Raw genomic sequence first — 27,797 nt, forward strand, 5'->3', positions numbered from 1 at the left:
AAAAAAGAGCCACAAAGATATTCAAATAACTTGAAAATTCTCTAAACTTAACTCAAGATTGGTATTCCATCTCAGGTGTTCTGAAAGAGAATGAAATGTCTTCTGTTAAATCATCTGATGTTAACAAGGGCCATATAATACTAACACTTATAACTAGGTTCTCTCTATATTAAATGCTGGTCTCAAAATATAAACATGACACCAATACCCAACCATTTGCAAAGTATGGTTTTTGAGTTACCTTTTGAAAACTGGTGGTGAATCTGTACTAATCCACACACCTTTTCCTACTGGAACCTCTTGTGAACTAGCACCAGTCAAAGGCAAAACCTGCGTGCTAATATAAGTAGCTGGCCCTCTCCATTATCAACACAAAAGCCTCACCTCATTAATATGAACTAACAGAAAACAAATCGTACCCGAGAATCAACTACCAACAACTATATCCCCTTCTACTATTTCTACCCTGATGCCGCACTTCACCCGCATCTTCTTGCTGAAGAATTCTGAAATTACAAGTGAAAAGAAAGAATTTCAGTTTCCCATCAGCTTCAGAAGAGCCTTACCTTGAGGCCATCAGACCTACAATACTGTCTAGTTTGCCATTACTAAAGATATTCCAGGTGTGCATTTACCTAGGGTCATACAGACAAGCTGTTTTTGGACTTCAAAGAAAGGGAGTGTGAATGCTGGGGAAGGTAAAAGGGTGGAATTATTTCGTTTCAATCCCAGTTTCTGCCCTTAAGGCATGACATCTAAGGTCCAGCTATAAAAGACCTTAATCCAAGGCCTTAGGAAATTGCCTCCTGTCTATTTTTCTAGATACAGAAATTTCAGCTGAAGACAGTAGTTTGTCTTCAAAGCTAAAATAAAATAAGCTAGATGCAAAATGCACCATCATTAATTTAGAAGTACAACCCTTTAAATATGGGGGGAGGGAATTCCCTGGCAGTCCAGTGGTTAGGAGTCAGTGCTTTCACTGCTGTGGGCCCAGGTTCAATCCCTGGTCTGGGAACTAAGATCCTGAGAGCAGCGCGGCATCAAAAAGAAAGAGAGAGAGAGAGAGAGAAAGAGAGAGAAAAAGAAAGAAAGAAAGGAAGGAAGAAAGGAGGGGGAGAGAGAGGGAGGGAGGGAGGGAGGAAGGGAGTGAGTTTTGTGTCTGGGTTCAAGTGGGGCTGCACCTTCGGGCGCGGTAAAGCACATTACAGTGCGGCCTGGTGTGGACCCTGCTCCTGCTCACTTAATAAGCGTGTTACAACGGGCAAATTACTTAATGCTTCTAAATCTCGATTTCTTCTCTATAAAATAGGAATTACATTATCTGTATCATGAGGCCATTGTGAAATGAAGAAAACACAGGTGTAAGAAAACAGGCTCCTTGGACCACTGGGAAGCTGCAGACAGAAGAAAAGTGTTCAGAAAGGTCCCCAATCTGCTTTCTCCCAGAAGGGTCCTGGATGTACAGAGATATGTCTTACTAAGAGCATCACTGTTCAACACAAACTCTTCCTGAATGGTGACACAATCCCTGAACAGAAAAGGGCTGTTGGGCAGGAAGAATTAAGTTTCTGAAATCTGATGAGAATCTATCTTGACTCTAACGCGTCACCAGCAACTGTGTGCCTGCCACCAGAGGCTCTGAGGACAGAGGAAGCTGAGCTGAGCTAAGTCTACCTGCTCATGCTCTGTGCAACCATCCAGTTACCAACAACAAGCTCTCTCCTCGGAGGCAATGCTACGTGTATTTAGCATAATGCCTACCAAATAATAAATACAATCAACCGGAGCCGCTTCTATTTATCATATTATTATTCCTATTTATTAGTAGTAACAAAGTAAATTTATTTCTTTTAATTTATTTATTTTTATTGAAGTATAGTCGATTTACAATGTTGTGTTAGTTTCTTGGGTACAGCAAAGTGATTCAGAAATATGTGTGTGTGTATATATATATGTATATAAATTCTTTTTCAGATTCTTTTCCATTATAGGTTATTACAAGATATTGAATATAGTTCCCTGTGCTATACAGTAAATCCTTCTTGTTTATCTATTTTATATATAGTAGTTTGTACCTATTAGTCCCAAACTCCTTATTTATCCCTCCCCCACTTTCCCCTTTGGTAACCGTAAGTTTGTTTTCTATGTCTGTGACTCTGTTTCTGTTCTGTAAATAAGTATTTGTACCACTTTTTAGATTCCACATATAAGTGATATCATATGATATTTCTCTTTCTCTGTCTGACTGACTTAGTATGATAATCTCTAGGTCCATCCATGTTGCTGCAAATGGCATTATTTTATTCTTTTTTTATGGCTGAGTAATTGTATATATGCCACATCTTCCTTATCCATTCATCTGTCAATGGACACTTAGGTTGCTTCCATGTCTTGGCTATTGTAAATAGTGCTGCTCTGAACGTTGGGATGCATGTATCTTTTGAAAGAAGAGTTCTCTCCTGATACATGCCCAGGAGTGGGATTGTTGGATCAAATGGTAACTCTGTTTTTAGTCTTTTAAGGAACCCCCATACTGTTTTGCATAGTATCTGCACCAATTTACATTCCCATCAACAGCGTAGGAGGGTTCCCTTTTTACAGTAAGTAAATTTACAAATCAGAATCTATACTGCTTCTTGGGAACAGAATCGTCTAAGTTACCTTTACAAAATTATAGTTTATTAGTAGTAAAATTCAGTTATATATGAACAGATCATGACAAAATTCAAACACATAATTTTATCAGCACTGTTTACACGATACCTAAGGAGAAAAAGGGAAAGGGACATGGATCCGGTGCAGATTTGAAAAATATACCAGAAAGCACATGGAGGCTAGGCTAAAAGAATGCTAGACAGAGTGTTGCTTGCACCCTAATAATAAGAAAAAGACAAATAATCTACAAAATCAGGTTCTTGAAGCCATCAGAGAGTTGAGGTTCCAGAGTAACCAAGTAGCTTAAAATCTAGAAAAAGATGGGTATCTCCAGGCAGAGACAGAGTGAGAGCACGGGCTTACCGTGACAGATGATGGAAAACTAGATGACAAATGCCACCCGAGTAGGTAAGAACTAGGCTAACATTGCTTTCAAATTACTAAATGCTAGAGGACGGGTGAGTACAGAATGCTTGGAAGTCACAGACACAAGGGGAGTTTGCACCCACTCACATGGTCTTCACGGACCTCCACCAGGTGCTCATGAGAAAGAATGAGGACTGGTGGTGCAGGCTTAGAAGAGGAGGGGCCTGGGGAAAGTGGGGCACAAAGCCCCATCCAGACCCTTCTCCCCAGTGGAACAAAATCTTAAGACACTGAAAAAAGGGCAGCAAGCCCTATCAACCCTAAGGCACAGAGGAGAACACACTACAGCCGGGGAAAGGGAAAACAACCACTACCCCTGGAGGAGAGGCAAGAAAGAACCCAAGACCCAGAACATCAGAGGTCTCCTACTGCCGGAGGAGGGCAGAGTCAGTAAGAAACTCCACCCCTGAGTCCCAGGGGCAAAAGGCCTGCCTAAGACTGAGACTGGACGCAGAGGACAGAAAACGCCCACCTACCATCACCAGGCTATAGAGAGCCAGCAATGCTCTCCTGTGGGAGGGGCAAGAGCACAGACACCCTCTGAGACACAGGCGCACAGCACACCAAAAGCTGAGGGTTGAGAAGGAAGGTTAAGAGGACCGTGCAGCAGCCCAGCCCCAATGCTAGGCAAAAAGTAATGAAAGAGAAGTTTGAAACCAGTGGTAAACTAAAGGCAACCAGAACAAAAACAAAACCCAAACCTAGCCCACTAACCCAAACCTCCACACTAATGACCTAACAGAGTAAGTGTATTCATTTCCAGGCATTCCCGCTATTTCCCTCAATCTCAAATGTCCTGCATACAATGTACAGTATTTGACCAAAAGTTACATTAAACAGCAAGGAAAAAAACCCAGCTCATTGTCAAGAAACGAAGCACTCAACAGAGCCAGACTCAAGAGATGATCTGGATATTGGAACTATAAAATAAGGAATTTAAAATAACTGCGACTAATATGTCAAAGGCTCTGGTATGAAATATAAATAAAATGCATGAACAGATGCAGAAGTTAAACAGAAAAATAAAAACTACACATGTCCAAGAGAAATGCTGGAAATAACCATTATTGTAACAGAGATGAAGAATATCTGCAACAGACTCATCAGTACACTCAACACAGCTAAGGAAAGCATCAGTGAACTTGAAGACAGGTCAATAAAAATCACCCAAAATTAAACATAAAGAAGAAACAGCATGGACAAATAAAAACTGAACACAACATCCAAGAACTGTGGGATGGTAATAAAATGATCTAATATATGTGTAATCTGAATCTCAAAATAAGGAGAGAGAGAGAGAACAGGGTAGAAGAAATATTTAAAGAGATAATAGTTGAGAATTTTCCAAAAATAATGAAAGACACAAAGCTACAATTCTGAGCTCAGAAAATCCCAAGCAGAATGCAGATGCATGTGTGCGTGTGCGCACACACACACGCACACACACACCCTTAGACACATCACATTCAAACTCAGAGAGAAAACAAAAGTCATAGAGAAAACCTTAAGGCAGTCAGAGAGAAAAAGATACATTATATACAGGGGAACAAAAATAAGAATTAAAGCAGACTTATCAGAAATCATGCAAATCAGGGGACTTCCCTGGTGGTCCAGTGGGTAAGACTCCGAGCTCCCAATGCAGGGGGCCTGGGTTCGATCCCTGGTCGGGGAACTAAATCCCACATGCATGCCACAACTAAGAGTTCACATACCACAACCAAGAAGCCCGCATGCCACAACTAAGACCTGGCGCAGCCAAAATGAATAAATAAAATTTTTCTTTTTTAAAAAGCTGCATTTTTTTTTTTTTTTTTTTTTTGTGGTACACGGGCCTCTCACTGTTGTGGCCTCTCCTGTTGTGGAGCACAGGCTCCGGACGCACAGGCCCAGCGGCCATGGCTCACGGGCCCAGCCGCTCCACGGCGTGTGGGATCCTCCCGGACCGGGGCACGAACCCGTGTCCCCTGCATCGGCAGGCGGACTCTCAACCACTGTGCCACCAGGGAGGCCCTAAAAAGCTGCTTTTTAAAAGCTTATGAGGGAGTTCCCTGGTGGTCTGGTGGTTAGGACTCGGTGCTTTCACTGCCATGGCCTGGGTTTAATTCCTGAGAATTAGATCAGGAAATGATCTAATGAGAAATGAGATCCCGCAAGCCCACGCAGCGTAGTCAGAATAAAAGAAAAAAATTAAAAAATAAAAGCTTATGAGAAGATGCCCCCATTAGGTACATTTGCCCAGCTGTCTTCTTTTCTCAAAGCACCTGGAATAGAATGGCAAATCAAGAAGGGTGTGTTGCAGGGAGATCAGCTCGGTGCTTTGTGACCACCTAGAGGGGTGGGATAGGGAGGGTGGGAGGGAGACGCAAGAGGGAGGGGATATGGGGATATATGTATACGTATAGCTGATTCACTTTGTTATACAGCAGAAACTGACACACCATTGTAAAGCAATTATACTCCAATAAAGATGTAAAAAAAAAAAATAAAATATATGGTAGAACTATTTTAAAAAAAGGTGTGCTGGTGTCACAAGCTTTCCTCTTCTGACTACTCTTTCACTCCTGAAGACGAGATGTTGACCGAATGCCTCTGGCTTACTCGCACTGTCCTGGCTTCCAGATGGAGCAGACATTTACCACCAGAGAGAGAAGAGCAGAGACCTAGGCTCCTGGTTGGTCCTGGATAGCTACTGTACAGCTTACCCAAATGGGGACACTAACATGTTAAATACTAATTACAATAAACTATCAAGCCTTGCCTGACCAGCTGAGCAGTTCCAGGAAAAAACAAGCAAATATACCTTTCTCTCCCAAACTTTACTTCTTGCACAGTTCTGGGTTGGAGAAAATCACTTTGTAATCAATCTAATAAATTCATTCCCTAAATGAAACCTGACGTTACCTACTCTGTTCGGAGCAAATCATTGAAGAGGTATAGATGGAGTCTCAGAACCTTCCTCCAGGCACCTAACCTCTTCTTTTCTTACCTTTGGTCTGAGTGGCACCTACACAGTACCAGCTCAGGATCATAACATTCTAGTCTATTCTTTTAAGGTAATAATCATTTGGGGAGAAAAGCACATGAATAATATAATACTGGCAGGTAGCTTGCTGTGTGCACTTTATATACTTGATTTACTTCTCACAACTCCCTGTGATGCAAGTACTATTATAATCCCCATTTTATAAAGAAGAAAACAGGCTCAGAGAAGTTAAGTATCATGTCTAAGGCCACACAAACTTTAGGAAAACAACAACTGTAACAGTAAATTACAGGTAAATTTCAGGATAAATTATCTCAGCATTTTATCGAGAATTACTAAACTCAGCAGAAAGAAAAAGGCCCTCACTACTAAAAAGTTTGCCCTGGCTACAAGAAACCAGTCTACTTAATATTCTACTGCAAATTTTCTTATCTAACACCAAATAAAAAGGTATATAAGATTAGTTCTCCTAAATAAAAAGGAAAGCTATAAACAGCTTCATGATATTGGCTGAGAGTTAGCTGGCCTCTTGCTATTCAACTAACTTGCCCAGTTCCAGTTGTTGAGGATGTAATTTATCTCCTGAAAATTGTGAAACACTACAGAAAATCCTTTACAGGTTTTTATTTTGGTTGGACAAAATAAAAATTGAGGCATTCTTTCTCAGCGCCAGTGTTAAAAACAGTGGTAACAGGGATAAAAAATTCAATTCCAAAGTCTTCCCACCAGACATATAAAGGAAAAAGAGGGCTGTCGAAAGCTGAAGAGCAATGAGAAATTCCCTCTCAAAGATTCCAGGATGGGTAAATAACAGGCTGGTATTTCATTCTCACAGCAATCCAATGCCAAGGCTGCATGTACCAGAAGACCCTCACTGAACCCTTGAACTTGTCAAGCTCATCCCCTACCCAGGGCTTTGCACTGCTTTTTCCTCCAGCTGGAAGGTTATTTCTCTAGTCTTTGCAAGACTGGCTTCCCGTTTTCCATCATGAGTTCTCGCCTTAGGCGGTTACTTTCTTAGAAAGGCTTTCCCTCTTTATCTAAAAGGGCACACCTCATTCCTTGGTGTCATACCATCCTGTTTGATTTTCCTTATATCCTGGAGGACGGTCTGAACCTACCTTCTTTGTTCTTTTTCACATGCTCATAATCACCATAATTATGTCAGCTCCATGAGGCTAGAGATCTTGTTTTTCTTATCTTTCTGTCCCCCCATTCCTAGCCCCAGGTAGGCACATAATATATGTTAAATGACTGCACGGGGCTAATGGTAGGTATTATGTTGCATAAATATCAAATAATGGGGTGAAAATGAAGAGATCCCATTTACTTCACTCCAAACCCTTTCCTTCATGCTCAGTGGGAATAATAATATTTTATGACCCAAGACAAAAATAAAATGGGTCACTTTTCTTATGGAATACATTCACCACAGGTACTGTGATGCCCAAGCATCCTGCTTTGGTGAGAGGCCAAATCAATTATAAACAGACTGAAATATTTATAGAGCAAACAGCTTCTATTGCCCAGAGCATAAAAGACTGATAGCCATGCCAAAACAAATTTCCAACTGCTTCCTCATTTATTTCAAACACACTTCCAGCACAGAATCCTAGAGGTGGACAGAGAAACCCAAGAAAGAACACCTGTACTTTATGGCAGAGTGTGCAACGGCGAAAAGTGGTGAGAACTTTCAAACCAAAGTTCTTAACCTCTGAAGTGTGAGGGCAGAAAAAGTTGAAGTCTCTAACTAAACTCAGTCTGCCTTTGGACACAACCGTGTAAAGAGAATGCTTCCAACATCAAAAGTAACCATCAGCGCTAATAAAATAATAACCGCCTAAACCTAGCCCTCAAAACTAGAAAAAGTTTGTCAAACATCTGACTACTCATAAAATGTACTTCTTGCTATTATAACTAATTGAATTGAATCACACAAGCAGTAATAAGGATAATATCCCAATGGCAATTAGGATTAAAAACGTTGACACTAAAACCGACAACCAGCATTATCTAATAATGTACTGACCCAGCTTTCAAAGAAAAATTTTTATTGCTTTGCTATAAGTCAAATATAAATCGGATCTCCCACAACCTGCACTTGATCGAGAACTCATTGCTCAATGTGCGATGAATGAAGCTGTCACCCGGGATCAACTTTGGTCTCCCCAAGTGCCCCTATGGAAAAAGGAAGCTGGGCTATTCATTAACGTGGTAAACAAATACCAACAGGAGGCTGTCCTGAAGCAAAGCACTTCGGGTTCAGTGTCTTCTCCTTCCGGGAGAAGGTGGGCAGCAGGACTATGCCTCGCTGACACCAGGGGCACCCGGGGCAAGGCTCCCGGACAACCGCCCCACGCCGCAGGGGGCGGGCTGGGTGCCGGCGGCCAGCAGCCGCTGGACGCCCCCGCAGCCGTCCCCACGCCGTGGGGGAGAGTCGGCGGTCCGGGCCAGCGTGAGGCCTGACAGCCCGGGAAGGTGAGGGGCCTCTCCCACCGGAGCCGACACTGTGATCGGGGAGGAGAGGAGAGACCCTGGACAGGGGTCTGCAAGGTCGGGGTCCGCCGGCGCGCCCGCGGAGTAGCCCAGCCCAGCTCCCGCCCGTCACCTCACCTCGGCGGGCACGGGCAGGTCCTCGGCCGCCGCCTTCAACTCCAGCACCGAGTCCGTCTGCCGGTCGGTCAGTGGCGCCGTCGTGTCCGGTCTCCCATCCCAAAGAGCCAGCTTCTCCCGAGCGTCCCGCTCCGCCGCCGCCTCCGGCTGCAGTAGCAGCGCCGCCTCCGCCATCGCCGCCGCCCCAGCGGCCCGCAGCAGCAGGCGGGAGGTGGGAACCCCAACAGAGAGATGTCCGGGCCACTTCCGGGAGAGCCGGGGCTTCCAGCAATGCACCGGCGGCGGGGCGGGGCGGGGCGGGGCGGGGCGAACCGGAATACCCTGACCCCGGAAACGCTTCCCCCGCGTGGGCGGGACTGAGGCCAGAACTGACGTGGCTTTAAACGGGATACAAGTATTTCCGGTTGGGATGTAGACGGAGAGGGCGAAGGATATAGGCCCTAACGGAAGTAGACATGCCCCTACCAGAAGTCCCTTCCTCAACATCAATAACTTTATTGTTAATGTTGTTACTGACAACTGTGCTCAGTGACCCTGCCGGCAGGGGCCTTCGTGAGCCCCGGCATCTACTGCTTTTTTCTGCTCACAGCCTGGTAGTCTGGGTTAGGTGTGTGGACTGATTTCCGTGTTGACATGTTGCCAGTTTTCACAACTTTTCCAACATCCAATAATTCCGCTGTTAGAAACCTAATTTATGAAAACACATAAAAACTCAAAGATTTATATATATCAGACATCATAAATAGTATCAAATAACCACCTGAACGTCCAACATTGAAGAACTGGATCAATAATTCATGGCACAGACGTGTAATTGGAATACTGTTCTGCCATTTAAATCATGTTGTAGATTTCAGCAACAAAATAAATAATGATTGTATTGGGTCATAACCTGTAGAATAGAATAAATACCCATGAGTCCATACTGATATAAATAAATGACTGAATGAATAAATAGGGGAGAAGAGACAACTCCACCTTACTGAAGAATTCCAATCAATAAATGTAGAAAGGATGAGGGGAAAGAAATCATTAAAGATACTACAGTAATGATTATAGCAGGCAAAATCTAAGGATGGGTGCTAAAATTAGTGGGTGAAAGTCGGAGGAGAAACAGAAATTTGCATGGTATCTCTCCAAGATATGTATTAATGGGGGGGAGAGGAGGGTGGCTGTTAACTTTACAGTGGAGAAACCTGGAAGACATCCTCCCTTAACCAAATGATCAAGGTCAACATCATCACCATGAAACTCCTAATATGATATATCAAGAAGCACACAATATTTCTTTTGTGATATTCTTGCCAGAAATGCAAAACCACATTCTAATTATGAGAAAACATCAAACAAATTCAAATTGATGGACATCCTACAAAACAATTCACGAGTACTCTTCAAAAGTGTCAAAGTCAAAAAAAAAAAGTGTCGAAGTCATAAAAGGCAAGGAAAGACCGAGGAAATGTTACATTTTGGGGATGAGGGAGACATGACAAGTAGATGCAATGTGGGAGCCTGGATTGGACCTCGGGTCAGAAAAGGGAGAACTATAGAATAAAATATAGATATCCAAATAAGGTCTACAGTTTAGACGATAGTAGTGTACCAAAGTTAATTTCCCAGTTTTGATTGTTGTACATGATATAGTTATGTAAGATGATAACATGAGGGGAAGCTGGATGAAGGGCACATCTGAATTCTGTAACACTTTTACAGCTTTTCTAAAGTCTAAAATTATCTCAAAGTCGAGTTAAAATTCTCATGTTGTAGAAAATATTTATCTCCTTGGAGAAATGATATAATTAAGAAGAATGAAACAGTGTATCATCCAACTGACTAAAGGAAACACTTCCAAAATATTCACAGATGGTTAGAATTACTAATAATTATTTTCTTCCTTTTTTCTTTTTTTTCCCAATGAGTTTTGCATCTAAGCATAAGGATGTTTGTTTGTTTTAATTAGTATACCTAAAACACACTTCCTCCTTTTCAGGCCAGGCTGATTCCAAAAATCTCAGAAATAAAGTTTATCCTGTTGAGTTTTGTGATGATAATTCTTCACCAAACATCATCCTTCAAAGGCCAAATATAACCATCTTCTCTCACAAATGTGCTTCTACTGCAGATATTCCTAAACCTATAATCATGCTACCTTCTTCTAAACATTATGTTTAATTTCTTAAAATACTTTTACCAACTGGTGATTCATGATGCTAAAGGGATGCAGTGCAGGTCATGGTACTCACAGAAAAGATCTGGGACAAGGCTGAATGTCTAATCAGCTGCTGTGAGGGTAAATGAGGGGAGAGAAGGGTAGATATTCAACACAATAATGCCTGGACTATTCCTGAATTGAAGAACTGGAGCTAAGAGAGGACAGCAAAGATCCAGCAGTCACCAGCTGGCCCTGCAGGGTGGGGGAGAGACAAGAGCAATGAAACAGTAACTGCAGTGTTCCTGGGGTGTTTTCATTGCAGAACACTAGCATAGAAGTATATACATTTAAACGATGCACTGGTTGCTCAAAATACAGTGGAAAGGGTAGTATACAATATGCTGAACTCTGCTTCAGACTCTAGGGCTCTTTTCTGTATGGACAAATATTATCTAGTGTGCCCCATCCCCAGAAGAAGTACAAATTTCCTATAATGGATCCACTTTTTTTTTTTTTTAAGATGTTGGGGGTAGGAGTTTATTAATTAATTTATTTATTTTTGCTGTGTTGGGTCTTTGTTTCTGTGCGAGGGCTTTCTCTAGTTGTGGCAAGCGGGGGCCACTCTTCATCGCGGTGCGCGGGCCTCTCACTATCACGGCCTCTCTTGTTGCGGAGCACAGACTCCAGACGCGCAGGCTCAGTAGTTATGGCTCACGGGCCCAGTTGCTCCGTGGCATGTGGGATCCTCCCAGACCAGGGCTCGAACCCGTGTCCCCTGCATTAGCAGGCAGATTCTCAAACACTGCGCCACCAGGGAAGCCCCTGGATCCACTTTTATACTCTGTATTACAAGTCAAATTTCTTCCTGTTTCCAGCTGGTGATTAGCTTATTCCCAGAAGCACTAGATGTCATGACAATTACAACTGCAGCTTTAATTTTCTACTGTAATTTTTTTTTTGACCGCACCTCACGGCTTGCAGGATTCTCAGTTCCCCGACCAGGGATTGAACCCGGGTCACGGTGGTGAAAGCGCCAAATTCTAACCACTAGACCACCAGGGAACTCCCTCCACTGTAATTTTTAAAAATATTATTTATTTGATTCAAGTATTGATAAGTGTTCCCATAGAAATGTTCAAGTTGATATAGTAAATTCATATAGCATGTATCTGTACATATGCATGTACATATAAGGCACACATGTATTCATATTGTGTGTGCATGAAAAAAAGAGAGAGACAAATGAGAAGACAGGATTGCATAGGCTATCTCGGGAAAAGGACGAAGATGAGGTCAGAAGAGTCTCATCCCCAAGTGATCAAGGTCCCATATCACAGTAGATGACATTTTGTTTGTAACGTGTTATTCAGATTTCCCTTTTGATCTCTTGATTGAAACCCTGTAAGGCAGGTTATTCTCCCATTTAGATTTAAGCAAATGAAACACAGGATGATGAAGTGAGACATCAAAGACATTTGGGAAGGTGAAGGAAAAGACCACTTTACTACACTCTTTCTAGAGGGAAACTTGCCAACACCTATCAAAACACAGGCTAGACACAGGGAGATCAGATTGGTGCTTTGTGACCGCCTGGAGGGGTGGGATAGGGAGGGTGGGAGGGAGGGAGACGCAAGAGGGAAGATATATGGGAACATATGTATAACTGATTCACTTTGTTATAAAGCAGAAACTAACACACCATTGTAAAGCAATTATACTCCAATAAAGATGTTAAAAAAAAAACACACAGGCTAGAGAAATGGAGAGAGGATAGCTCTTTGATCCAGCAATTCTATATCTGAGAATCTATCCTAGAGAAATTTTACATATTTAAAAAAATAGTAGTACATGCACAGGATAGTTTGCCATGGAGAAGAAGTGGACACAGCCTAAATGTTTTTCAATGGGGAAATGGTTTAGTTCCTATTATTTATTGCTACCTAACAAACTAACCCCAAAATCATGCCCTAAACGAACCACCACTTTGTTCTTATTTTTCATAATCTTGCAGGTCAGGAATTTCTAGAGGGCACATTAGAAGACTCCTCCCTGCTCGCCATGTCTGGAGCCACAGCTGGGGAAACACAAATAGCTGCAGGCTGGACAGCTGGGGTTTTGGCTGTGCATCTCTGCATCCTCGTGAAGTCTCAGAGCTGGTCCACCGGGTCTCTCCATGTGGTCTCTCAAGTGTGAAGACCTCAGAGTATTTGGAAGTGGCTCAGGGCTGGAAGAGATTGTTCCCACTTCTTCTGCCCTTGCATCAGAAGTCACAGAAGGTCATTTCTGCTGCACTCCACCAAGCGAGTCACTATAGTCAGGCCAGATTCAAGGGGAAGGACTGACTCCACTTCTTAATGCGGGGAGTAGTTAAGAATCGGCAGCACTTTTTTTAGGCTGCACTGCTTGGATTGCAGGATCTTAGTTCCCCGACAAGGGACTGAACCTCCACCCTCGGCAGTGAAAGTACGGAGTCCCCATCGCTGGACCACCAGGGAATTCCCTAATTTGTGTTTTAATGTCCCATTAAGAATGCATAATGTTCTACAAGGTATGTGCACCTATTATTGCAGACCTGTCATAAAGAAACAGAAAAGTTTGCTTGTGGGATATATTAAAAAATATGTCTTGTGAGGATGGATAGATAATCTTGCAATGGTTTGAGGAGCCTTTCAGAAAAGGGTAGAGGAAAGGAGCTTTCCTAACAGGGATTTGTGACGGTCTGCTGACATTAAGAACATGAGCATAAACATCACAGGAGCCTGGAAACTGAGCAACAGCTGGGCCAACTGTAGAGGAAAGAAAGGAAAGCTAGAGGCACGGAGGACTTCAGGGGATTGACCAAGTGTTGGAAACCACTCCACTGGCCTCTGCTGGTCTTAATTCCCCACGTGGTGCTCATTCAGCTTGCGACCCCCAGCCAGGAACCAGAAGGTTCCACTTGTAGAACATGTAAATGAATACGTGCTAGCAGTAAATCTAAACAAACCCTGACACAAGGTCTGAAGTGGTTCCCCGCTCCTCCTGAAGTAGGTCCCTTCCTTCTCCTCTTGGCTGGGATGAGGGAGGGGAGGTATTTGTCACCTTTGGAGGTCTCCTCTGGGTGAAGACAGGGTTTCCAGACTTCTGTTTTAAAACTAACAGCCTGGTATATGAGGGGTGTTTTGTTTGGTTTTGATGAATAAAAACAAAACCACCAAAAAGCAAAAACATCTCTCTTCTTTTTCAAATTAAATAGCTTTCATGATTATGTCATGACATAATGGGTATTCATCCGGAATAACCTAGATCCTGCATTTTAAAATTTTCATTTGCAGATTTTTATCAGGTGTGGCTGGCATTTTGTCGAATCCAACAGCTTCGAACAGGGAAAGGGGGAGAAAAAAATGTTCTAAACTTTTTCCTTCCTTTTTACTCACTTCCTTACTGGGATGTGAGCTTCCTAAAGAACAACTGTGGGTGAGCCTCAGGACCAGGGTTGCCATGGTTTCTATGGCCCTGGGTCCTGGCCTCCCTCCCCCGCCCCTTCCCCAAGTGTGAGCATTTGTGGTTGGTGGCCCCGGGCGGAGACGGGGGCCGCTGATGATGGGCGGGCGCCAGGTGCTAGTGGGCCTGTGGCCAGCTCACCGCAACTCCGAGACAGCCCCGCAGAGCCTGGTCCTTTCCGGGCCGGAGCTGCGACTCGGGCCCCGCCTACCTGGGAACAGGCTGCTTGGGGTCACTCCTGTCCCTGCCGCAGAAGGCAGATCCCAGGCAGCCATGACCCGGCTCCCCGCTGGAGAACGCAGACAACAGTCAGCACCCTGGCCTAGGGCCTCTTTGGTTTATTCGTTCCACAAGTGATGGCTGGGCTGAGTCGTTCATATCCATGAGGCCGGCCCCAGGGTCAGTGGTCCAGGGTGCTCACCAGCCTTTGCTTGTCCTCATGTTGGTGCTAACAACAGTGTTTAACAGCCCGGCCCCGGAACCCAACCACCCAAGGGTGTGCCCTGCTTACCGTCCCCAGGTAAACATGGGCAACTTAGAAACTCTGTGCCTCAGGTGTCCTGATGTGAAAATGTGTACTGAATAAAATAATTAAAGTACTTGCCCTTTTGGATGTGTGGTGAGGATAGCACAAGATGATCTGTGTGAAAGCCCTAGAATGACACAGGGTGGGTGCTCAGTAAGGTATTGGAGAGGAAGAGAGTGGGGAGGAGGAGAGGGAGAGAGTTAGGAGGAGAAACTTTCAAGTAGTTTAGATTTTAATCCCTCTGGAATTCTGCAGGCTGATCTTCCAAAGTCTCTAGGACTTGAGTGCAGCTGTACCTCTGCCTGTGGGGATCTTTAAGAGACATCATCAAGCACATTCCAAGGACAACTTCCTCAGCTGCTTTCCAACCATTTTTCTGTGCCACATCCCAGACGACTGGATCCACTGCCAGCAGCTACAGGGGTCTATTTCCACCTGGTTCTCAAGTGGGCTGGGGCTCCAGATGGAAGTCCGCTGGATTGAGAAGCCCTGATTCTGATGACACCCACCTCCCCCAGGCCCCATAAGGAATCGCTGTCATACACCAGGGACATCCAAAGCGTGTGCATTGTGTCTGAGCCAACAACAGTTAAGGAGACCCCTTCCTACTTTTCCATGGGGTCAGAGCAGCTAGAAGCAGCTTTGTGGTGACCTTGACAGTCTCTAGCTAAGGTCGCAGTGACTTCAGGCTTTATCCCCAAAGAAGAAATAGCACAAACCAGTGCCTGGCTATGTTCCCAAATAAGGGCTCTTTGACCTTTTAAGAAGAGAATTCAGAACTGGCAGAGAATCTAAAGATCATATAATCAAACCTTTCATTCTACAGATGAGCAAACTGAGGCATACAGAGAGGAGAGGACGAGATGACCGAAGTCCCACAGGTGGTTGGTTAATGTTGAAGTTAGGACTAGAACTTAGATAACCTGACTTCTGGGACTGATGCTCTTGGTACCACCCCCGAGTTTTCCCAAGGTGAGTAATGCACAAAGCCCTTTTAAAAAATTGCAGACCCCCCAGTGTTGATGTAAATAACTCTATTATGTTGCTCAAGTATAAAAAGAAAACTTGACCTAAGCTTTGTATGTTTACATTAAAATGGATTTATAAGTTACATACCACTAAAAGTATAAAACCAATATTCAAATTAACAGCAAGATGGACGATACCGTCTTGCTGGAAAACGAAATTGCTGCTGGCAGCACGACGATGGTGCTGGCTGCCACCGCACAGCTGCTTTGGGGTTCACGCACTTACGTTACACCAGCAACACGCTCAATCCCCTGACATCCGAATCACAAGGAAGCCTTCGCTCAGGCTGTATCCCTGACATCATTTTGCCTTTAATGGGCTTGTACATACCATTTGCATATAAATCCATCCCTGTTCTTCTTTAATAGCTTAATTAAAATAGTCTAAATACACAGATAAGGAGGGTGGTGGGGTGGAAGGTGAAATCACGTGGCAATCCTAAGACAATCATGTTGATGATTCAGGAAAAAAATATATATATATATATGTTTAAGTATATGAAATGAAAATACATACTTCAAAAATTGTCCACAGGCTCTGGTTTTAGAAATGCCGCACACTATATCCTGCTGCCCTAAAGCCATAGAAAGATAGTGGTGAAACTTCCCTATTACCTTCTGTAAATGTCCCCAGAGCCATAACTTTGCTTCTTAAGACTTCATCTATTAATGTCTTAGCATAGGCCTGTGGGGGACTTCTCTGGTGGTCCAGTGGGTAAGACTCCGAGCTCCCAATGCAGGGGGCCTGGGTTCGATCCCTGGTCAGGGAACTAGATCCCGCATGCATGCCACAACTAAGAAGTCCGCATGCTGCAAGTAAAAGATCCCGTATGCCACAATGAAGACCCCACGTGCCGCAACCAAGACCTGGCACAGCCTAAATAAATAAATAAATAAATATTATTTAAAAAAAAAAAAAGAATAGGCCTGTGGAAAAAATGCCCTAAGGGACAAGACGCAAGGGTGTTCCAGGTCAGGGATGGGAGGAGAAAGCGGAGGAGATGGAGATCGGGATCCCAAGACCTCCTTCCAGTGCGTACTTCAAGGCTCACCTCGGTCAGCCCCACTCAATGACTAAAATCTGATCACTGCAAAAGACCCCTGCTAATAATGTAACATCGCGAGAATGGCTGATGTAGTATAAAGTACCTCTCACCTGCTCCTCACTTTAACCCAGGAGGAAGTTGGTGAATATTATTACTATTATCTTTATTTAATGAGTGAAGAACTGAATCCCAGGAAGGTTTGTGACCTGTTCAGGATAATGGTTAGTAAAGGGCAGACGTGTCATCAGAACCAGGATTCCTGACAAGAATTTCTCTTTCTCCTTTACACTAATATTATGAAAGGGACTGACATGAAGATGGACATTTAAACCCATTAGTGCTTTTCTGTAATAAGGCATTTTAGCAAGCATGAGCCCTGAGGGTGAGCATTACAGGCTTGAAGGAATGCCTCTAAGAGGAAAAGGCTTGAAGCTTTGGTACGTTCTGTTCTACTACAAGGCAGGAGTAGTTCAAGCGCCAAAACACTAAATCATAGCATCGATGAGGAGGAAAGATAAAACATCAGGCTTCTCCGATCATGCTCCATTTCACTTCATTGCTTACAATGAAGTCACAAAATGAAATGATTTAAAAGAAAAAATTCTGGGGCTTCTCTGGTGGTGCAGTGGTTGAGAGTCCACCTGTCGATGCAGGGGACACGGGTTTGTGCCCCGGGCCGGGAAGATCCCACATGCTGCAGAGCAGCTGGGCCCGTGAGCCGTGGCCGCTAAGCCTGCACGTCCGGAGCCTGTGCTCCGCAACGGGAGAGGCCACAGCGGTGAGAGGCGCGCGTACCGCAAAAAAAAAAAAAAAAAGAAAGAAAAAAAGAAAAAATTCTTACGCCACCTGCATGTCTGCAACTCCCTCCTGAATTTTCAGAGCATGTTAATTTGAAATTGCTGAATTTCTTCATGTCCGATCCTCCAACCTATTATCAGCATCACTTCTCTTGGTGTTGGTTTTTATAGTTTCATCAAGTATTTGAAGACATTTCCCTTTTCAAATTATTTCCTTGATTACTTACTGTACCAATTTCTCATTCACACATCAGTGAGCTGCATAAATCACTTTAAATCTTGACAATTTATTTAAATAGTATGTTGGGCTCTATTTCATAACATGAGAATTGCTTCCTTAGATCAGACAAATGGTCCCTCAGCTTAGAATTTAGAATATTTTTAATCAAGGCATATTTTGAAGAGAGGCATAATTACCTGTCAAGATTTCAACCTCAAAAAGCTATGAACTGCATCTTTGCTAGTAAGAAAATGAAAAGAAATGGAATAAAAAGCATTACATTACAGTGATAAAAATAAACACTGGCAACATTGGTAAAACATCTCTGGAAACATCATTAGCTTTATAATATTCATTTTTTTACTTCTTCTTTGGGATTCTTTCAAAAATGATCATCTTAAATATTTTTTAAAAAAAGCTTCAGACTCTGCAGTTCAGTTTACCCTCCAGAGCAGGCTGAAAGCAGAACTTAACACCACATTCCCGTGCAGCAACTTCTCCATCCCTATCTTGCTTCCTTCCCTCCCTCCCTTCCTTCCTTCCCACCCTCCATAAATCATGAGTACACACACACACACACACACAAAATAAATTAAGTTAAAAAAAATAAAAAAGCTTTATGCAGAAAGCTGTTCATCATAGGCTACTAACAAACATTTGTAAGCAATTTACATATAGAACTATGGTAAATTTGTTTGATGTCCTACTAAGACAGTGATTTTAAATTGTTTAAATTTTACTGGTATTTTCTGTTTTTATATATTTTTAAATGAGTATGTGTTACTTATAATGATGGCATATATTAATTATTCCTATATATTTTTATGTTGTTGGCATGTGTATATTGTATAGCAATTAGGGATATCAAAACAACCAATTACCCATTTATTCATTAGCTCATCCACTTATCGAAATCTTTGGTGTGTACTTACTAGGTGCCATGTTGTGTGCTGGTCTGAGTCTTCAAAACTAAATAAGAACATTTCGTGCCTTCAAGAAGCTTACGATCTAGTAAGACAAGCCGACAAATACTGGAAAGTATATTACGATTTGAGGTGCAGTCCCACTGGAATAAGCATAATTACATATTACAGAAAGCACAGAAGAAAAACACTGAATCCATTCTTAGAAGATCACGGTAGGTGTCCTAGAGGAAGGGACCTCCAAGTACAGTGTTTGGCATACAGTCAATGCTCAATAAGTGTATTTTGAATGAATTGGTATCTGAAGGAAAATAGGACAAAGAAGGAGAAACCCTTTAAAGCCAGAGGGAAACAGTATGTATGAGCTAAGGCCTGGAAGTGAGAATATACCACATTTTTAGGAAGTCAAAAATTTTACAATATGGCTGGAATTGGAGTTGCAGGTGGAAAGGTGATGAGAGAGAAAGCCAAAGAAGTGAGTAGGGACGAGACCAGGAAACCCCTGGGCGCCATGCTAAGGAGTCTGGCCTCTACACTGAGGAGACTGGGTAGTGAGGACACTGTCAGATTGGCTGTAGAAAGGTCCTTGATAGGATGACGTGTGTATTGACAGGCCAGAGCGGAGGTGTGGACATAGAGTGGAGGCTGTTTCAGCATCTAGAAGGCCTGAACTCAGGAGTATTAATGGAGATGGAGAAAGGAGGATGAACAGAAGAGATATTAAGATAAAATCCACAGGGCTTGAGGTTTACTTGAATTGAAATAAAATGCCCAGAGAGGGGTCAGGGTGTCTGGCAGCAAATGGAAGTGGTGTGGGATAGACAGACAGCATCAAGCATGAGCCGTTCCTAAAGGCATGAGTACGGGGCTCAGGCTCCCATGGCAGGTAGTTCTACTGCATTACTACCTTGCCCTCAAACCACACCTATGGCATCACTGGGATCTCCCTATGGCCAGTTGACAGAGAAAGAAAAAACTTAGCCTGGTTTATAGATGGTTCTGAACAATACATAGGCACCAACCAGAAGTGGACTGCTGCAGTGTGCCAGCTCCAGTTAGGAGTGTCACTGGAAAATAACTGGGAGGGAAAGAAAATCTGACCACTCAGACTTCAACCAGTAACTTTGTACTACCAGGGCTGGAAGTCCTGAATCTATGTCCATGGTCAAGGTGGTGAGTCTCCATTACCCACCCACCCCCAGAGTTACTACATCTACGCCCTGCTCTATGCTTTTGGGTGATGGCTCCTTGAATGTAGATTGGATTACTCAGGTCTCTTTACTTTCTAGTTTCCAGCTGGGTTATTCCGTGAAAATAGCGGCAGGAAATTGGAGAGGGAGAGAGAACAGGGTATTTTTTCACGCTCTCCCTGTTTCACTGCTGTGTCCCTGGCCATAGCTGTGTCCTTCTATGATCACGGTTCCAGCCCAACGGCCCCTCCTCCACAGTTGCCACTTTCACTAGGCTCTGGTGACTTGATTTCATAGCCTTGCCCCTTAAACAACCAACGTACCAAAGAAGGCACAAGGGAAATTAGAAATACTTAGAGATAAATGAAAGTGAAACGCAACTTTACAACGTAAGCAACTAGAAAAAGAAGAACGAACTAAACCCAAAGCTAGCAGAATGAAGGAAATAATAAAGATTAGAGCAGAGATAAATTAAATAGAGAATGGAGAAAATAAATGAAACCAAAACTTGGTTCTTTGAAAAGATTAACGAAATTCACAAACCTTTAGCTAGAGGGACTAAGAAAAGGCTTCCCTGGTGGCGCAGTGGTTGAGAGTCCACCTGCCGATGCAGGGGACACGGGTTCGTGCCCCGGTCCGGGAAGATCCCACATGCTGCGGAGCAGCTGGGCCCGTGAGCCATGGCTGCTGAGCCTGCGTGTCCGGAGCCTGTGCTCCGCAACGGGAGAGGCCACAACAGTAAGAGGCCCGCATACCGCAAAAAAAAAAAAAAAAGAGAAAAGAAAAGAAACAGAGGACTAAAATTACTAAAATCAAAAATGAAAATAGGGACATTACTACCAATTCTACAGAAATAAAAAGGATTATAAGAGACTACTATGAATAACCATACATCAGCGAATTGGAAAATCTAGATGAAGTGGACAAATTCCTAGAAACAGAAAACCTACCAAAACTAAGTCAGGAAGAAATAGAAAATCTGAATAGACCTATTACTAGTAAGGAGATTGAATCAGTAATTTAAAAATCTCCTAACGGGACTTCCCTGGTGGTCCAGTGGTTAAGAATCCACCTTCCAATGCAGTGGACGTTGGTTCAATCCCTGGTTGGGGAACTAAGTAAGATCCCACATGCCGCGGGGCAACTAAACCTGTGTGCCGCAACTAGAGAAAAGCCCACACGCCACAACTACTGAGTCTGTGTGCTCTGGAGCCCGCATGCCACAACTAGAGAAGACCTAGTGCCACAACTACTGAGCTTGCATGCTCTGGAGCCAGTGAATGTCACAACTAGAGACGCCTGTGCACCGCAACTAGAGAGAAGCCCACAACAAAGAGCCAGCACGCTGAAATAAAGACCCAGTGCAGCCACACACAAAAAAAATCTCCTAACAAAGAAAAACCCTGGACCTGATGGTTTTACTGGTGAATTCTACCAAACATTTATGGAAGAACTAATACCGATCTTTCTCAGTTTTCCAAAAAACCGAAGAGGGAACATTTCCTAACTCATTCTACGAGGCCAGCATTATTACCCTGATAACAAAGCCAGACAAAGACATTACAAGAAAACTAGACAAATATCCCTTATGAACATTGATACAAAAATCCTCAACAAAATATTAGCAAAGAGAATTCGGCAGCATATTAAAAGGATTATACACTATGACCAAGTGGAATTTATTCCTGGAATGGAAGGATGGTTCAACATATAAAACCTCATCAATGGAATATGCTACATCAACAGGATGAAGGGAAAAAACCCACGTGATCATCTCAATTGATGCAGAAAAATCATCTGACAAAATTCTACACTCAACAAACTAGGAATAAAGGGAACCTACCTCAACATAATAAAAGCCATATATGAAAAACCCACAACAAACATCATAGTAAATGGTGAATGATCGAAAGCTTTTCCTCTAGAATCAGGAACAAGGCAAGGATGCCAGTTTTCACCACTTCTATTCAACATCGTACTGGCAGTTCTAGCGAGAACAAATAGGCAAGAAAAAGAGATAAAAGGCATCCAAATTAGAAAGAAAGAAGTAAAATTATCTCTGTTTGCAGATGACATGATCTTAAATGTAGAAAACCATAAATATTCCACAAAAAATGACTATTAGAACTAAGATATGAAGTCACCAAAGTAGGAGGATACAAAATCAACACACAAAAATCAGTTGCATTCCTATACAGGAACAATGAACAATCTGAAAAGAAAATTTAAAATAATTCTATTTACAATAGCATCAAAAAGATTAAAATACTTAGGAATTCACCAAGGAGGTAAAAGACTTATACAATAAAAACATTGCTGAATGAAATTAAAGATGACACAAATAAATGTAAACACATCCCATTTTCATGGATTGGAAGACTTAATGTTATTAAAATGTCAATACTACCCAAAGAAATCTACAGATTCAATGCAATCTCTATGAAAATCACAATGATGGTTTTTGAATAAACAGAAAAACCCATCCTAAAATTCATAGGGAGCCTCAAGGGACCCCAAATAGCCAAAACAATCTTGAAAAAGAACAACAAAACTGCAGGATTCATACTTCCTGATTTCAAATCTTACTACAAACCTACAGCAATCAAAACAGTGTGGTACTAGCATAAAGACAGACAGATAGTCCTATGAAACAGAAATGAGAGCCCAGAAATAAATCCTCATATATATGGTCAAACATTTTTTGACAAGGGTGCCGAGACCATTCAATGGAGAAAGGACAGTCTTTTCAACAAATGGTGCTGGGGAAACTGGATATCCACACACAAAAAAAGGAAGTTGAACCCTTATCTAATACCGTATACAAAAATTATCTCAAAATGGACCAAGTACCTAAATGTAACGCCCTACAGCAATAAAACTCTTAAAAGAAAACATAGGACAAAAACTTTGCAACACTGGATTTGGTAATGATTTCTTGGATATGACACCAAAGGTACAGGTAACAAAAGAAAACATAGACAAACTGGACTTCATGAAGATTTTTATAATGTGTATCAAAAGACACTATCAAAAAGTGAAAAGGCAACCCACAGAGTGGGAGAAAACATTTGCAAATCATATATCTCATAAGGGATTAATATCCAGAATACATAGAGAATTGCCAAACTCAACAAAAAGACCAAACAGCCCAATTCAAAAACAAGTAAAGAAATTGGGGGGCTTCCCTGGTGGTGCAGTGGATAAGAATCTGCCTGCCAATGCAGGGGACACAGGTTCAATCCCTGGTCTGGGAAGATCCCACATGCCACAGAGCAACTAAGCCCCGTGCTCCACAACGACTGAGCTTACGCTCTAGAGCCCGTGAGCCACAACTACCTACTGAGCCCACATGCCACAACTAAGGAAGCCCGTGGCCTAGAACTCATGGTCCACAACAAGAGAAGCCACCGCAATGAGAAACCTGTGCACCGCAACAAAGAGTCGCTAGCCCTCGCTCGCTGCAGCTAGAGAAAGCCCGCATGCAGCAACGAAGACCCAACAGAGCCAAAAATAAATCAAATAAGAATAAAAATAAATTTTAAAAAAAGAAAGAAATTGGGACTTCCCTGGTGGTACAGGGGTTAAGAGTCCACCTTCCAATGCAGGGTATGTGGGTTCGATCCCTGGTTGGGGAGCTAAGATCCCACATGCCTCAGGAAAACTAAGCCCGAGTGCCCAACTACTGAGCACGTGGGCCACAAGAGAGCCCACACACTCTGGAGCCCACGTGCCACAACTAGAGAGAAGCCCACGTGCTGCAACGAGGAGCCCAAGCACCACAACGGAGGATCCCGCGTGCCACAACGAAGATCTTGCCTGCCGCAACTAAGACCCGACGCAGCCAAAATTTAAAAAAAAAAAAAAAGAAATATTAAAAAAAAGAAATGACTAGAGGGATTAATAATAAATTTTAAAAAACAAGTAAAGAACTTGAGTAGACATTTCTGCATTGAAGATATACAAATGGCCAATAAGAACAGCAAAAGATGCTCAACATCACTAATTATTAGGGAAATGCAAATCAGAACTACAACGAGATACCGCCTCACATCCATTAGGATGGTTACTATCAAATAAATAGCAAACAAGTGTTAGCAAGGATGTAGAGGAAGTGGAACCCTTACTCACCATTGGTGAGAATGTAAACCAGTACAATCGGTGTGGAAAACAGTACGCAGCTCCTCAAAAAAGTAAAAATAGAATTACCGTATGACCCAGCAATTCCACTTCTGGGTATATGATCAAAAGGACTGAAAGCAGAGTCTCAAAGAGATATTCACACACTCATATTTACAGCAGCATTATTTACAACAGCTAAAACATGCAAACAGCCCAAGTGTCCACCGACGGATGAATGAATAAGCAAACTGTGGCATAAAGGTGTAACAGAATTGGGCTTCCATGGTGGCGCAGCGGTTGAGAATCTGCCTGCTAATGCAGGGGACACAGGTTCGAGTCCTGGTCTAGGAGGATCCCACATGCCACGGAGCAACTAGGCCCGTGAGCCACAACTACTGAGCCTGCGCGTCTGGAGCCTGTGCTCCGCAACAAGAGAGGCCGCCATAGTGAGAGGCCCGCGCACCGTGATGAAGAGTGGCCCCCGCTTGCCGCAACTAGACAAAGCCCTCGCACAGAAACGAAGACCCAACACAGCAAAAATAAATAAATTAATAAACTCCTACCCCCAACATCTTCTTGAAAAAAAAAAAAAAAGCACTGAGATACCATTTCTCACCTATCACATTGACAAATGCACCCAATCATTTGACATCAACCTTATTAGCAAGGTTATGAGAAAAGTTACATTGTTGGTGAGAACTCAAAACGGCAAAACTCCACGTGGAGAGGAGTTTCCACCATCTAACAACATCTACAAAGTTACAAATACATTTACCATTTAAAAAAAAAGTATAGCAGAATTATTATTCAGCCTTAAATAAAAGGAAATTCTGCAATATGCTAAAACATGGATGAACCCTGAGGACATCCTAGAGACTGAAAGTAGAATGGGAGTTGCCAGGGGCTGGGAGGAGGAGAGAAAACGGGGACTTCTTATTTAATGGATATAGAGTTCAGTCCCACAAGATGAAAAGTTATAGGGATGGATGGTGGTACACTTAATGTCACAAAACTGTACACTTAAAAATGGTTAAAATGGTGAATTTTTAAATGAATATCTTACCACAATTAAAAAAAATTAATATCAGCCTGAACTGAACACTAGCTGACAGAGATTTTGATTTGAGTGTCATAAAAGAAACTGGGTAAATAAAGCAGTCAGTAGGAAATACTACATGCAGTGCTCTCAACCCAATTCTCAGACTCCTTGGTGACCTTAAGATAACATTTACTACATAAGAATCCCAGAAGTAATGAGCAAATCTTAGTAAGTTGCTTCCATTTAACACAGCAAGTATTTTTGGTATTATCTACTCTGCACAAATTTTTATGCTAAAAAAGCACCAAGCAGTTCAGCAAATTAAAAAAGTGATGAAGGAATTCCCTCGCGGTCCAGTGGTTAGGACTCCGCACTCCCACTGCAGGGGACACGGGTTCGATCCCTGGTCCGGGAACTAAGATCCCGCATGCCGCACAGGCCAAAAAAAGAGGTTAAATAGTGATGCAATTCAAGATAAAGCAGTTTTTGGATGTTCGTAACCCAGGCATTAACTGTAAGATGCAGACTCCTTTTAAGTCTAGAATCATCGGAACTCTCACACATACATTCAGTGGAGAGAGGTAATAGCTTATATTTAGTCAGCTTCTCTTTCCGTAAAGAATTGTGGGGGGTTTCAGAAATATATTTGCAAGATTATAATTGATGAAGCAAAACCTCTTAAATGAAAATGTAGTTGTCACTCTACCATATGATGCAATGAAAACGAGTATAATTTGAAAATCAGTATGTAAGAAGGAGACTAATAATTATATAAAATACTCCAGGAGTTCAGAGGCTAAGTATGTATTCCACATGATACACTCTTCTACAGGTTTCCCCTCACTGTCAAAAAAAAAAAAAAGTTTAAAAACTTTTTAATTATAGAAGTATTAAGTTCATTGAGTAACTAAAGAAGTAGTTAAAAACTGAAATAAACAGCCAAAGTTTCCCATTTAAACTTTCAGCTCAATTTTATGTTTGACAGACATACACTTTTAGAAACACAATATAGTTAAAATATAAGTAGAATATTATATATACTGCAACTCTCACTTTCCCCCAATTCCCTTCACTTAGATGTAACTTGGACATCTATATTCCAAGCTAGTCCTTTTTTTTTTTTTTTTTTTTTTTTTTTTTTTTGCGGTACACAGGCCTCTCACTGTTGTGGCCTCTCCCGTTGCGGAGCACAGGCTCCGGACGCGCAGGCTCAGCGGCCATGGCTCACGGGCCCAGCCGCTCCGTGGCATATGGGATCCTCCCAGACCGGGGCACGAACCCGTATCCCCCGCATCGGCAGGCGGACTCTCAACCACTGCGCCACCAGGGAGGCCCCCAAGCTAGTCCTTTTTAAGATTTTGTTTTCAACAGCAGAATATCAGTTTTCAAACCGACCAATACAATTATGCATAAAGAAAATATTAATAATTTTCTACCCTGTGATGGCAAAATTTTGTGTCAATCTGACCGACCACAGTGCTCAGTTGTATGGCAAACACTAGTCTAGGTGTTGCCATGAAGGTATTGGTAGCCCTGAATAACATCTACCATCAGCTGACTTTAAGACTACACTCCATAATATGGGTGTGCCTCATTCAATCAGTTAAAGATCCTAGGAGGGAAAAACTGATTTCCCAGAGAAGGAATTCTGACTCAAGACTAAAACAGATGAAATTCCCTGGCGGTCCAGTGGTCAGGACTCGGCGCTTTCACTACCGTGGTCTGGGTTCGCTCCCTGGTTGGGGGGGAACTAAAATCCTACCAGCCATGCGGCACGGCCCAAAAAACAACAAAGACAAACACCTGCCTGAGTTTCCAGTCTGCTGGCCCAACTGCCCTACAGATTTTAGACTTGCCAGCCTCCACAATCACATAAGTCTATTCTGTAAAATGAATCATGTGTGGGCACACACACTCATCTCACTGATCTGTTTTTCCCTGGAGAACCCTAATACACAACGTTTATATCCATTCCCTCCTTACATAAGTTTATGCTCTTTTTTCCCTAAGAGATGCGTTCATGATATACCAAGAAGTTTGCATCTCAACTTTTTCCTACGTAATAGCATATCATGGACATCTTCCCAGGTCAGCAGGCTAAGACGTAACTCATTCTTCTCATGAGCCATGTGATAAGCCACTGTATAGATTATTATTTCAGCAAGGGACATATAGACATAGGGAGTTTCCAGTATTTTGCTCTTGGTTACATGATTCGCATCAAGCTTTCAAGAAACATTTATCCATGCCTTTGTCTTATATTCCCATGCTTTGCCTCAGGCTGGAGATACTTGTAATCTATCAAAACTTTAACATCAGATTTTCTCAGCTGTCCATTTAAAATTAAATAGCCTGGGACTTCCCTGGGGGTGCAGTGGTTAAGAATCTGCCTGCCAATGCAGGGGACACGGGTTCAATCCCTGGTCTGGGAAGATCCCACATGCCGCGGAGCAACTAAGCCTGTGCACCACAACTACTGAGCCTGCGCTCTACAGCCCTCGAGCCACAACTACTGAGCCCACGTGCCACAACTACTGAAGCCCACGCACCTAGAGCCCATGCTCCGCAACAAGAGAAGCCACCACAATGAGAAGCCC

The 27,797-nt window shown here is 42.7% G+C and overlaps 1 protein-coding gene and 1 long non-coding RNA gene across 3 annotated transcripts in view; one reads left to right on the top strand and one right to left on the bottom strand.

Moving 5' to 3' along the window:
- Positions 1 to 12,420, bottom strand: part of COG3 (component of oligomeric golgi complex 3) — a 64,281-nt gene extending 51,861 nt beyond the window's left edge. Inside the window, exon 1 of one of the 2 annotated variants that reach the window (XM_081214902.1) lies at positions 8,678 to 12,420. In XM_081214902.1, the coding sequence (XP_081071028.1) occupies positions 8,678 to 9,163 (486 nt within the window). In that variant the 5' untranslated portion in view covers positions 9,164 to 12,420. The remainder of the gene's footprint in view (positions 1 to 8,677) is intronic. The other variant, XM_081214903.1, reaches the window with a different exon arrangement.
- Positions 1 to 16,785, top strand: LOC308605179. Its single transcript, XR_014013618.1, has 2 exons — positions 1 to 8,542; positions 12,841 to 16,785. It is a non-coding gene; the product is annotated as an uncharacterized lncRNA (long non-coding RNA).
- The last annotated feature ends 11,012 nt before the right edge of the window (positions 16,786 to 27,797 follow it).

The sequence above is a fragment of the Mesoplodon bidens genome (assembly GCF_964165515.1).
Source record: "Mesoplodon bidens genome assembly, chromosome: 17".
NCBI classification, from domain to species: Eukaryota; Metazoa; Chordata; class Mammalia; order Artiodactyla; family Ziphiidae; genus Mesoplodon; species Mesoplodon bidens.